The 12,037-nt window shown below is 33.3% G+C and overlaps 1 protein-coding gene across 7 annotated transcripts in view; it reads left to right on the top strand.

The window, feature by feature from the left end:
• The first annotated feature begins 552 nt into the window (after positions 1-552).
• Positions 553-12,037, top strand: part of LOC143344116 (E3 ubiquitin-protein ligase Rnf220) — a 281,343-nt gene continuing 269,858 nt past the window's right edge. For 2 of the 7 annotated variants that reach the window (XM_076769827.1, XM_076769822.1), the window contains exons 1-2: positions 1,396-1,837; positions 7,026-7,139. In XM_076769827.1, the coding sequence (XP_076625942.1) occupies positions 1,784-1,837; positions 7,026-7,139 (168 nt within the window). In that variant the 5' untranslated portion in view covers positions 1,396-1,783. The other 5 variants (XM_076769824.1, XM_076769823.1, XM_076769825.1 and 2 more) reach the window with 5 other exon arrangements.

Here is a 12,037-nt window from a genome sequence, read left to right as displayed (position 1 = left end):
AATATTGGATTATATTATATTTCTATTATATTGATATCGTTCGTCAAACATGGAAATTCGTTTTCGTTTCCTTTTGGCACAGGTGAAAGTTGTTTGTTATAATTCTATATTTGCTAATTTATTACTAGTATATTAATTTGTATTTTACAAAAGTTAAATTTTGCAGTGATAATATTATATAGTATTTACACTTTACAGATTTTCTGTTACATTCATGTGTATAAAACTTTCATTTATTTTACTTTGAATGTTTATATTCAACATATCGGTAAGTAACAATACGTTTAGTATTGCCTAGATCAGACAAATTTTTAAACGATGGTTCGTCTGTTGCTGTTAAACTAATGTAACTGATTCAGATTTATTAGTATTGACATGTATTGTTAATCAAATAGGCCAAAATGGCATATCGCAAAAATGTGTATATATAAAAATTCTATGATTTTGTATTACAGAATATCATTCGTACATAATCTTTATAAACGATACATGTAAAGTTGGCAATATTTGTTGAATAATTTTATTCAATCAATAATCTTTACTTTATTTTTTAGAGTTTATTTTGCATGTAAATTTGAAATGTGAATAACAGAAGAAATAAAGCAAAGTCTCTGAACAACCCAAGAGAAATCGAAGCCTGGATTCCATATAACTCGCGTTTAATTGATCGCAGAAGACACTTTCAGGTACGAACATAAAAAAATTATTAAATAAAGGGAACGAAACACAATTTGAAACCTGCAGTTTCAATTTTAACTAAATAACATAACAGCAGAAATCTCGTTCCGACTATCTCGTAGCATTGTCACAGTTATCATGATATTATACAATTGCAAGAATAAAAATAAATGTAAAAAGCAGTTACTAGAGGCCACGTGCATCTCATATTCTTGTTCACAGAGCATCGGTGAATTCAGCCACACCTCGAGCATAGAAGATGCGCGGATTCTCGCAGAGTCTGATTTACAGATTGCGACGCGAGATTCGAGATGCTGCTGGCTACGTTGTCGACGCACGATTAAACCTCGGTGCGCCGCGATAATGGGTGCGCGTGAAACGTGTGCGCATGGCGCGCGTGCGCGGTGCCATAGTGCCGCTACAGTGGCGCCAGTAATGGCGGCGGAAAACACGCGCGCACGCGAGCACCGCCGCCGGTTTGTTTCTCCACGCCTCTACCTCGCCTCCACCACCGCCACCGTTCTCACGACTCGTGGGTAAGTATCCTCACACTCCAATCAGTCTGCACTCGCATGTCCACGAGGTTGCTCGCATTGGCCTGGCGCATTCCTCTCGCACTCACCCCTCGCTTGCACCTGGCTCACCACGTTTAGTGCATTACCAGAGAGCCGTACCCGAGTGAACCGAGCCACCAGTTGAGGTACTTGTCGGGAATTATCATCCGTCGAGAGGTTAGGTCGGAGTGGACGTCGTGGCGGGATTATGTGACTCGTTTGAATTTGAATTCGCCGCGCCGCATACTCTCGTTAATCGTTCTGTGCCGTCATTTTAACGAGTTTTAACGCGATCAACGGACACCGAACGATACCTACCGCCGACTGTCAAAACAAGTTCACCGTTTGTTGACTGTTTACGCGGCTGACGGACCGCGTGACAACCGCGCGTTGAGGTTAGGTTTATTCGTCGGCTGACGCGCACTTTTCGAATGGATTGCTCGTAACGTTGGAAATCGATTTCACCAGATACATTAGTGCAAACAGCTGATGATAAGGACACGTTTCCTAAGAGACGGATAAAGACGATGAGATCCGTGGAAATAGAGTGAATGTTTTCGGACGACCGTATTTCGTGCAGTGACTTCTTCGGCGTTCAACAAAATGTACGCGTTATATGGTGATCAGTATACGCATTAATATGTATATTAATATACACTATCGACACACACGTACATCTATACACGCACACGCGGGAAAATAGTTTTTGTCTTTATTCATAGTCGAGGCATTAACCAGCGATCGAAATAACGTTTAGCCTGTTGCGTCGTTGGGTTGCGGGTGTTCAGTGTTTTCGTATATCTCTGCCATCGAGAGTGCTTCGAAACTTCTACAAATTACGAAGTTTCTACTAAAATACTCGATCGTCTATCACTTTCCAACCGTAATTTCAATTCGTTACAAAGAACAATGTGTGGTATTGTAAATAGAAGATAAGGATGCTCTTAATTTCTTCGAACAGAATTAATTCGAAACGACACCGGAACAGATCGATACGCGACGATTGTCCCGACGAGTGCAAATGCATCAAATGTAATAGTATTAACATAATACGTGATTCTACACCGTAGATATTTATTTTCCATTACCGTCGACTGTGTTAAATTAACTAGTAATTTAATATACGAGGGATCAAATATCCAGATAATAGACGAAACAGATTTCGTTAATTTAATAGGAATTAGCAGTCTAATCTAGAAAAATGAGATTGCAACTCTCGATAGAAAAATATTGGCGTTCGATCATCAAAACGATTATCGTTCGAAACTGAATTTACAACCGCAGAATTTGATTATAATTAGGAGTCTAACCTAGAAAAATGAGATTACAACTCTCGATAGAAAAATATTGGCGTTCGATCATCGAAACGATTATCGTTCGAAACCAAATTTACAACCGCAGAATTTGACTAGTAACGAAGTAGATTTCGTTAATTTAATAGGAATTAGGAGTCATGAGGAAAATGAGGTTGCAACTCTCGATAGAAAAATATTGGCGTTCGATCATCGAAACGATTACCGTTCGAAATTAAATTTACAACCGCAGAATTTGACTAGTTTCTCGTATTTCATTTTGTATTTACGATCGGGAAATTCGTCGTTGCGTAAAATTGCCGTGTAATATAACGCGGGGCGTAAATAAATTTTATCGACGATAATATGCACAGTACGCACGAAATTGTTAACGTTCGCGTTAAACAAATGGGCCTGAACACCCGCGGAGCGTCGCAGCGCGCGTTTTATAATTTCACACCTTCGTTTCGACGCGTCACGGCGCGCACTTTCTTGCACTCGTTAATTTATTCGATACAAGAGAAAGAGAAACTGACACAACCGCGATCGATGCAGTCGCTCGTGGATCAAATTCGATAGCTCCAGTTGAAACACAAGAAGGAACAGAAATTTAAGTCATTTGTCGGTCGAATCATTGACTATATCATACTTGAATCGTCCTTAAACGCTCTTAATTAATATATTCACGATCTCTGATGTCTGTTCTTTCGACGCGAGTTCTTAACGAACAATATTAATTAAGAGCGTTTCGATCCGTGTGTTTCAACGTTCATTAAATTTAGGATAGAATTAATCTTATTCCTCGTTAATTAAAGATTTCGTTACGACAAAACACACTATTTGTTTTATACTGGAACACGAAATTTATTTAAAGTTTAAGTTTCGTATTATTCGTTAATTTTGTAATATTAAAGAGTTTACGAAGTAAAAGATCTTTTATTCTGTTCGATCATATTCTGAAACCTGAGGATCTGCATCAAGAATTTAAAATATTTAGTAACAGAATCTGACTATTGTTATAATACGATATTAAAGCATATCTGTTAGATTACTAGACTTTGGTACATTGATATTTGAAAGAAACAAATGAATTTATCATTTTCTCGTTAGAATTTCGTAAGTACTGCTCTTTATCGAATCGAAATTCATGTAATAATTTTGACGCCTTGCGAATATGCCTGCATTCTGCAAGAATATAGATTGAAGATGGTTGGGACGATTAAAACTGTTCGGTAATTTTAATTCGTATTATTCAGGAAGTATTTTGAGACTTCGAAACGTACAATATATTCGATATCAAACTCGGTTAAGGATTTTCTATATTTCATCATATTCTCGAACTTTAGAAAGCGCTGAATAATTTTGAAATATCGAACAAATAATTCACATTTATCTAGTAGCGTAAATTTTCAGTAAAAATAATTATGGTTTTAATACAATTTGCAAATGAATAGTAAAACTGGACCTTGACTCTTGAAATATGACGTTAGAATATTTAAGAAAAGGAAAAAGTCATTCGTTGACGACCTTATCGACGTGACATTCACGTTTATTTTCTATTTTCTTGCTTTTCGATCATTCTCTGTGCTCGTCTTGAATTTAGTCTGTGATAGATTCTATAGAATGGCAACGAATATCAAACAAAATGTTTCAGAAATTTTTTTAATACAATTTGCAAATGAATAGTAAAACTCGACCTTGGCTCTTGAAATACGATGCTAGAATGTTTAAGAAAAGGAAAAATTCGTTGACTGCCATACCAGTTTTTTGGATACTTGATTAAATCATAATGTGAAAAATAAAAATATTCCATAGTTTAATCCTGTACCTAGAATTTCGTTACATTTCTAACGACAGTAATATTTAAAGCTTACAAGTCTTAGAAAGTCGTCCATCGTAAAGCGTTTACGAAGTAAAAGATCTTTTATTCTGTTCGATCATATTCTGAAACCTGAGAATCTGCATCAAGAATTTAAAATATTTAGTAACAGAATCTGACTATTGTTATAATACGATATTAAAGCATATCTGTTAGATTACTAGACTTTGGTACATTGATATTTGAAAGAAACAAATGAATTTATCGTTTTCTCGTTAGAATTTCGTAAGTACTGCTCTTTATCGAATCGAAATTCTTGTAATAATTTTGACGTCTTGCGAGTATGCCTGTATTGTGTAAAAATAAAGATTGAAGATGGTTGAGACAAATAAAAATGTTCAGTGCCTTTGATTCGTATTATTCAAGAAGTATTTTGAGACTTTGAAACGTACAATATATTCGATATCAAACTCGGTTAAGGATCTATATCTTACTACATTCTCGAACTTTAGAAAGCGCTGAATAATTTCGAAATATGAAACAAATAATTCACATTCATGTAGTAGCATAAATTCTCAGTAATAATTATTCTGTTCCATTGCTATAAATTCGCGTATCAACCTAAATGTTAATTCTTGTCAATTAGTCCCTGAAGTCACTTTTTTGCCGTTTAAAACAAGATATTTCTATATTTCCTAGTCACAGGTGAAAAATTTTCAGTTATTCAAAGAATACAAATCTAAATTTACAACGAATATATCCTAACACTTGTTAACTTTTGAACAATATTACTGTAATCAGGAATGTTTTAAATTGAGTATTTCAAGTGCAACGAGTAAACCCTACTATTTGCTATCTTCGAATGATATCATTATCATCAGGAATATTTCTATTTTTTACACTATAATTAGAAATGCGACACGGTATTAAATGTAATATGAATTTTTAGGATCCATTTGCAATACAATTATTATTATAATTTTAGAATTGACAGTATGTCAACGATGGACTTGTTAAAAAAGTTATGTGCTTATGTTTTATTGTAATATGCCTCTCAAATTACCATAGTATGAACTAAAAAGAATTTAGTCTGTGATACATTCTATAGAACGTCAACGAGTATTAAACAAACTGTTTCAGAAATTTTTTTAATACAATTTGCAAATGAATAGTAAAACGAGACCTTGACTCTTGAAAGACGATGCTAGAATATTTAAGAAAAGGAAAAATTCTTTGACTGCCATACCAGTTTTTTAGACACTTGGTTAAATCGTAGTGTGAAGAATAAAAATACTCAATAGTTTAATTCTGTACTTAGTATTTCGTTGTATTACTAACGACAGTAATATTTAAAGTTTTCAGGTCTTAGAAAATCGTCCTTCGTAAAGCGTTTTAAGTTCGAAGCGTCGGTCGCTAGCGAACAGCACGTTATCAGACACGTTAAGCGTTTAAAATTTATTTAAACAAAGTAAATTTAAGCAAAGATGACGTTCTTCTTCTTTTTACTCTAAATGAGACACTTGATAGAGAGGTATTTCTTTCTACTTCTTATCATAAAAAGCGCAACGCACGCGTGTACGTTAACCTCTTAACGCTCATATTTTTCAGGTTAGCCAAGAATGATTAGTTTTCTTTATTGGATTTGTTTCTAAAAATGTGGTTTTTGTTAATTACAATGTTGTATCCAATGTATAATTTGAAGGAAAACAAATATTATCATCCCTTAAACGTTATGGGGTTAAGTAATTTTAATGCAACGTTTCAAAAACATAATGGAATAACAAGTGCCTTAAATAACAACGAGTTGAAATGAAACAGTGCGCGTAAGAAACCTCCATGATACAGAAATAAATTGCAAATTGTAGTGTGTTTTTTAAAATTGTATACCTTCGAACTCGGTTTAAAAATATTAATTTAAAAGAAATGTATTATTTACAAATCCGTTGTGTTGTTTCTAATTCACAAGAAGGAAAATATAATTTATGTAGTTCGAAAACTAGCGAATCGTTACGTCCAGACGAGTTTAGTTAAAAAATGGCGCGTGACTAAATAATTCTAGTACAAGACGTTCCATTAATAACGATGAACACAGTGAAACGACGATAAAATAAAATATACACAGACAAGGTAAATAAAATAATATTAAATAGAGTTCTGATAATGTTTTGGAGCTTGGCATTATAATTAGTGTATATTTGAAACTAGATATTCGACTTGGTACGAGCAGTACTTACACGTTCGATCGTCGTTCGTATTTCAATAACACTATGATGTTCATTACACAAGATCTTTCATTAATAACGATGAATACAGTGAAACGACGATAAAATAAAATATACACAGAGAAGATAAATAAAATAATATGAAATAGAGTTCTGATAATGTTTTGGAGCTTGACATTATAATTAGTGTATATTTGAAACTAGATATTCGATTTGATACGAGCAGTACTTACAGATTCGATCATCGTTTGTGTTTTAATAACACTAAATTACCGATCTTCGCGCGACACTGATCGATTCGGTGATAATGTTTTCGTTCGTATCCAGTTTTTCCGGTGCATTTGTGCGACGATAGGCTTTGGAAAAGTCGCGATTATCTCGACAGATTTCGCGCGTGAATCGATACGCGTGTGAGATCCATGGAAGATTGAGAAATGGAACACGTCGATATCTGTTCTAGATGGATAATTCTGCGTACGTGCCGAATCATCTACCGCCGCCGTCTCTGGTTGTGTTTTCACAGTCTGGAGGGCTGCCGGAAGCTCTGAGAATGCAAAGACCCTTCAATCCACAAGTTAGTGTCCTATTATCCTTACCTATACGCTTAAGCCTGTGATTGCTTGTACTCCTCTTTGTTTGCTGATGCTGAGCCTGCCAAAAATAGTATTTAGAACAGTACATACCATTGCTACCATTAGTTCGATCTCCTTTTTTGTCGACACACCGGGTCTGAATGTTGTTAAAAGGAAAGGAACACATCTTCCACTGTTAAAATTTCTATTCTTCGTAAAAAATCTATCATCCGGATCGAATATTATTCGAACCAGTTTCGTATCTGCGATCCAATGACTGAAAGAAAATTTACTGTATAGTAGACTCTGTACACTTTGACATTGACATTCTCTAAGACGACGCATAAGTTTCTTACAAAAATTGAATATTTATGAATGGCGTTGCTCAACGTTATTCTAATTATGAGTATTATTTATAAAATTTCTCAGTGTGTAGTAGACTCTGTATTCTTTGAAATTGACTCTTTTTAAGACGACGAACAAGTTTCTTACATGAATTGAATATTTATGAATTGTTCGACATTATTCTAATATTGAATATTTATAAAATTTCTCTGCGTTCGAATACTCGAACACATCGACGATTCGATTATTCAACGAATTCGAAAACGATTCACATACTTTTACTATTTTGCAAAATACATTTTGCAGTATGTTGATAGATAATTTCAAAAGCATTTCGTTAGTTTTCAGCGCTTATTATCGTTTCCATTCATTTTAGTCAAATCATCGGAAAAGTTATAATCACACAAGCAGTGATATTCTAACAGTAACTCTTTAAATAATAATACTGAAATAGTCAAATACACTGTCGAAGTATACTCGTATTTATTCGAGTACCTATTTGGATATTAAATCAAACCAATGTCTGTTAAATATTTTCAGTCGATGTTATATTAATACGTTTGTTCGTTGCAAAACTATCGAAAATCGGTGTCGTCGTTGGAAGCTTCGAGGGGTAGAATTTTGTGTTAGAATACTATAAGCAGTTTTAATCATCGTTACGGTCGATGAATGGTGGTTCGCCGTAGCGTTTACGGTTTTTTTCAAAATTTATTGCAAATTCGTTTTACCGCACTATCGTAGTGAATAATAAAAGAGCCAATCTTTGTGCTTCGAAAAATGTCGATTCCAATGAGGTCCAATTGCAGGTGCAATCGCTTCAGCCCGCTTGTTGCTTTATGCTCGTCAGTGGTAATTAATGCACGCTCTGAATGGGGATTTTGTCGAATGTGCGCCAGCCTACGTGTATGCATGTGTAAATCGTAGCGAACAAATGTTTATCATACAATAGCAATTTTTTAGAAAAAGTCAGACGACCAAACTCGTTGGACCGACCTAACGTAAGTATTGTATGCGTACAGTTCCAAACGAATGTTTCTAAACGTACGTTATTTTACGTTAGGTGAATTTAGTTTTACTTTATAGCACGCTGTACAATAATTCTGAATTTTTCGAACGATTCTATTTCTTCTAACTTCATTGTACAATTTTTCACGAAGAGATAAAAACTCGTAAAATATAGAATTAATGCAACGTGCTCTGGGTGTATTCTAACCAAATTTTTCTTAAATAAACACGTTGTGCTGATATACAAGAGCACAATTAAGATTATACTAATTTTCTATAAAAATTTTTTTCTATTTAGTTTTGTCTCTGAATGTTTTAACTAAATTTATCTTAAATAAACACGTTACGCTGATATACGACATCACAATTGAGATTATACTAATTTTATATAAAAAGTTTCTATTTAATTTTGTTTCTGGATATTCTAACTAAATTTATCTTAAATAAACACGTTGTGCTGATATACAACAATTAAGATTATACTAATTATATATAAAAAATTTCTTTCTATTTAATTTTGTCTGTAAATTTAGCGTCGATTGAATTTTCAATACTGATTTAAATCGATGTATTCTGTTTGTGAATAGAAAAATGGTGAAACGTTTACTAAATCTTGTAAAGGCGAGAATAATCATTCGAAAGAACAACAAATCGTTTTAGGCAAGTCTGAATAGGTTAAAGACGTTCCTTGTTGATCTAACAATAAATCGTTTATAAATAAAATGTCAAATGTTGAATATACATATTTGATAAGTATTCAAAACAAATAAAAGAAAATTCGAAGAAGTGGACATAAACGTTGGCCGAATATTAATAATATTTTGCTTAAATCGATCAACGAGGAATTTTCTTATTTTTTTCTAATAAAATCTGTTACGTAAGATGCAAATAGAGTAATTGAAATCGGATAACGAAAGTTCGAAGCTGCTAACAGGTAAAATAATTTCGTCGGATATTAATCGGTGTTTTTGTCCGACGCGCAGCTGCGAACCGGAAGAAGAGGGATTGAAAATATTGTAAATGTAAAAGCGCAGTCATCGATCGACCATCGGGGCCAAAAATGCCATACTCTGCGGTAGCCGTTTGTAATTAAGATAATAATGAATACCTAATAAATCACTGATTGGACGGAAGAACAAATACGGGGGTTGGCAAACGAGAACCTCATTTCCTCGTATAAAAGAATAATAAACTAATCGCGCTGCACTAATTCCCGTATAACTCGTTGGCTACATCATTATCGATTCGATGAAATGTTTATTCGAAAATTCGGGAACCCATCAATCCACCGTTACAGCTCCCGAGTTTTACAATTTTTAATTTTCGTTCAGCTACATCTTGACAAATTTTAATTAATATACGTATATAAGAGTAAAATGTTATATAACAAAAAATTCATAAATGCTTCGTTAAGAACTTATAATAAAAATATGAACTGTGAAACTCGGTTGAAAAAAAGTTTATAATAAAGTAAAATCAATCGTGAGTTTCTTTGCAATTTGGTGAATATAAACTTGAACAATAGTTAAAAATTTTATGACAAGAAAAAGTTATCATCGAAGAAAGAATACTTCCGTATCCAAGATAAATGATAAAAAGTAAACTCTGATAAAGGAATGATTAAATTATCCACATAATTCTACATTAAACAAAATTTTAGTTTTATTTCTTTAATAAATAGAAAAACATCACATTTCATATTTTCGTCATAAATTCTTAACAAAGCATTCATGAATTGTTTGTTATACAACACTTCAGTCTTATTTTTACTTGTAACATTCAATAGTATTCCGTTCGATGCAAATAAAAATACATATTTAAAAACTTGTTCGCATTGTCATCGAAATTCATCATAGTTTTATTATAAAAGTTTCGATCGTAATGTAGATCCTCTTTAGTTACTCTAATAAAGTTAATAAACGAATTTAATCGTATCACGAGGTTTAGAAAGGTTAATTTAACGATGGATGGGAATTTTCTTTCTCGAACGAACAATTATCTTAATTCTTATGATCGAAGAACGTTTTCTACGTTTCGTCTCGCAATATATTCCGCGAACGATGAAATTCTGAAATTGTATAAATGCAGTAAAATGATACGTTGTCGAACGGAATGGTTACGCGAGCTGGAATATTGATCTGATAGTGCGTAAGCATTGTTCAAATATTAGTACTCTATTTTCGATCGGTAACAAGTAGAAACGTATTCTATTTAAAATACAATAAACTCTATAATGGAAATTCTATGTCATCACGAAAGAGAATGCATTCTCATGAATTTTTCGACATTGTCGAATATTATAGAAGCGTTTGTCAAAGGTAAACACCTAATATCCATACATTTATAAAAGTGTATGTTTACCAATGTAACAGCGATCTGTTAACAGCTTCTATTTGCCGTTTGAAATTGTGACGTTCTGCAGACAAAGGGTAATCAATATTGAATCACAATTAATTAAATACCGATGTTACAACACGGATAATATAATACTACCTCAGTGCTCGGTAAAATTTACTATTTCTAGAGAATACGATCTAATATTGAATCGAAACAATATTAGCGTATAATATCATAATCGATGAACTATAAGTGAACGCGCAACCATTTAAATACACATAATTATACAATATAGATAATATAAGAATACGAAGACAATACAGAAGAATAAATTATTTTGTAACAGTTATTGAAGTATACTGTTGAATTTTTGTGGTTTCGAATATACGAAAAAAATTCGAAATTAAAGTATACAGGGTGTTCAGCCGCCTCTGGGAAAAATTTTAATGCGAGATTCTAGAGGTCAAAACAAGACGAAAATCAAGAATACCAATTTGTTGATGGAGGCTTCGTTAAAAAGTTATTTCTGGCCATACATTATATTTTCATTCAGGAATTTTTTTCTCGAAAGTGTGCAGGATTTCAAGGGTATGTCTATTCACCAAAAATAATTGTAATTGACCCCCACAATCGAAAATAATTTTTTTAGAACGATTTGAAATACGTGAAATTTCAAGGGAAACATTCATTCATGATCAGACGTTATATTTTCGGTAACGAATTTTTTTCTCGAAAGGGCGTAGAAATTGGAAGGTATGTGTATTCATCAAAAATGATTGTAATTGACCCCCACAACCGAAAATAATTTTTTCAGAACGATTTGAAATTTTTTTTTTCGTCGAAAAATTTAGGCACCTACCCCCTGTCGATTCTTCTTAAAAACTCGTTTTCGATTTTTAATAATTTTGTTTGACGCCCTACAGAAAAGTTGTCTAATACTTTTTTGTGGGCACCCATGAGCTCTGCTTCAGAAAAAAGTTTCATTGAAATATATTCACAATTGTAGGAGTTATGGCTGTTTGAAAATTCGACCATTTTTATAGGGGTTTTCTCATTTTGCGGGGTCAAGGACCAACTTTTCGAATATTTTTGCGATTTCTACATATTCTCCATCAAAATACGCGTAGTTTGCTTTTTTAAACATTAAAATCCTTCAATCCGTTCAGAAGTTATGGCATTTTAAAGATTTGCATGAAATTTCGGGCAAACATAT

Source organism: Colletes latitarsis, chromosome 7 (assembly GCF_051014445.1).
Source record: "Colletes latitarsis isolate SP2378_abdomen chromosome 7, iyColLati1, whole genome shotgun sequence".
NCBI classification, from domain to species: domain Eukaryota; kingdom Metazoa; phylum Arthropoda; class Insecta; order Hymenoptera; family Colletidae; genus Colletes; species Colletes latitarsis.
The sequence above is the reverse complement of the archived record's forward strand: the minus strand, read 5'-3'. Positions and strand labels throughout refer to the sequence as shown.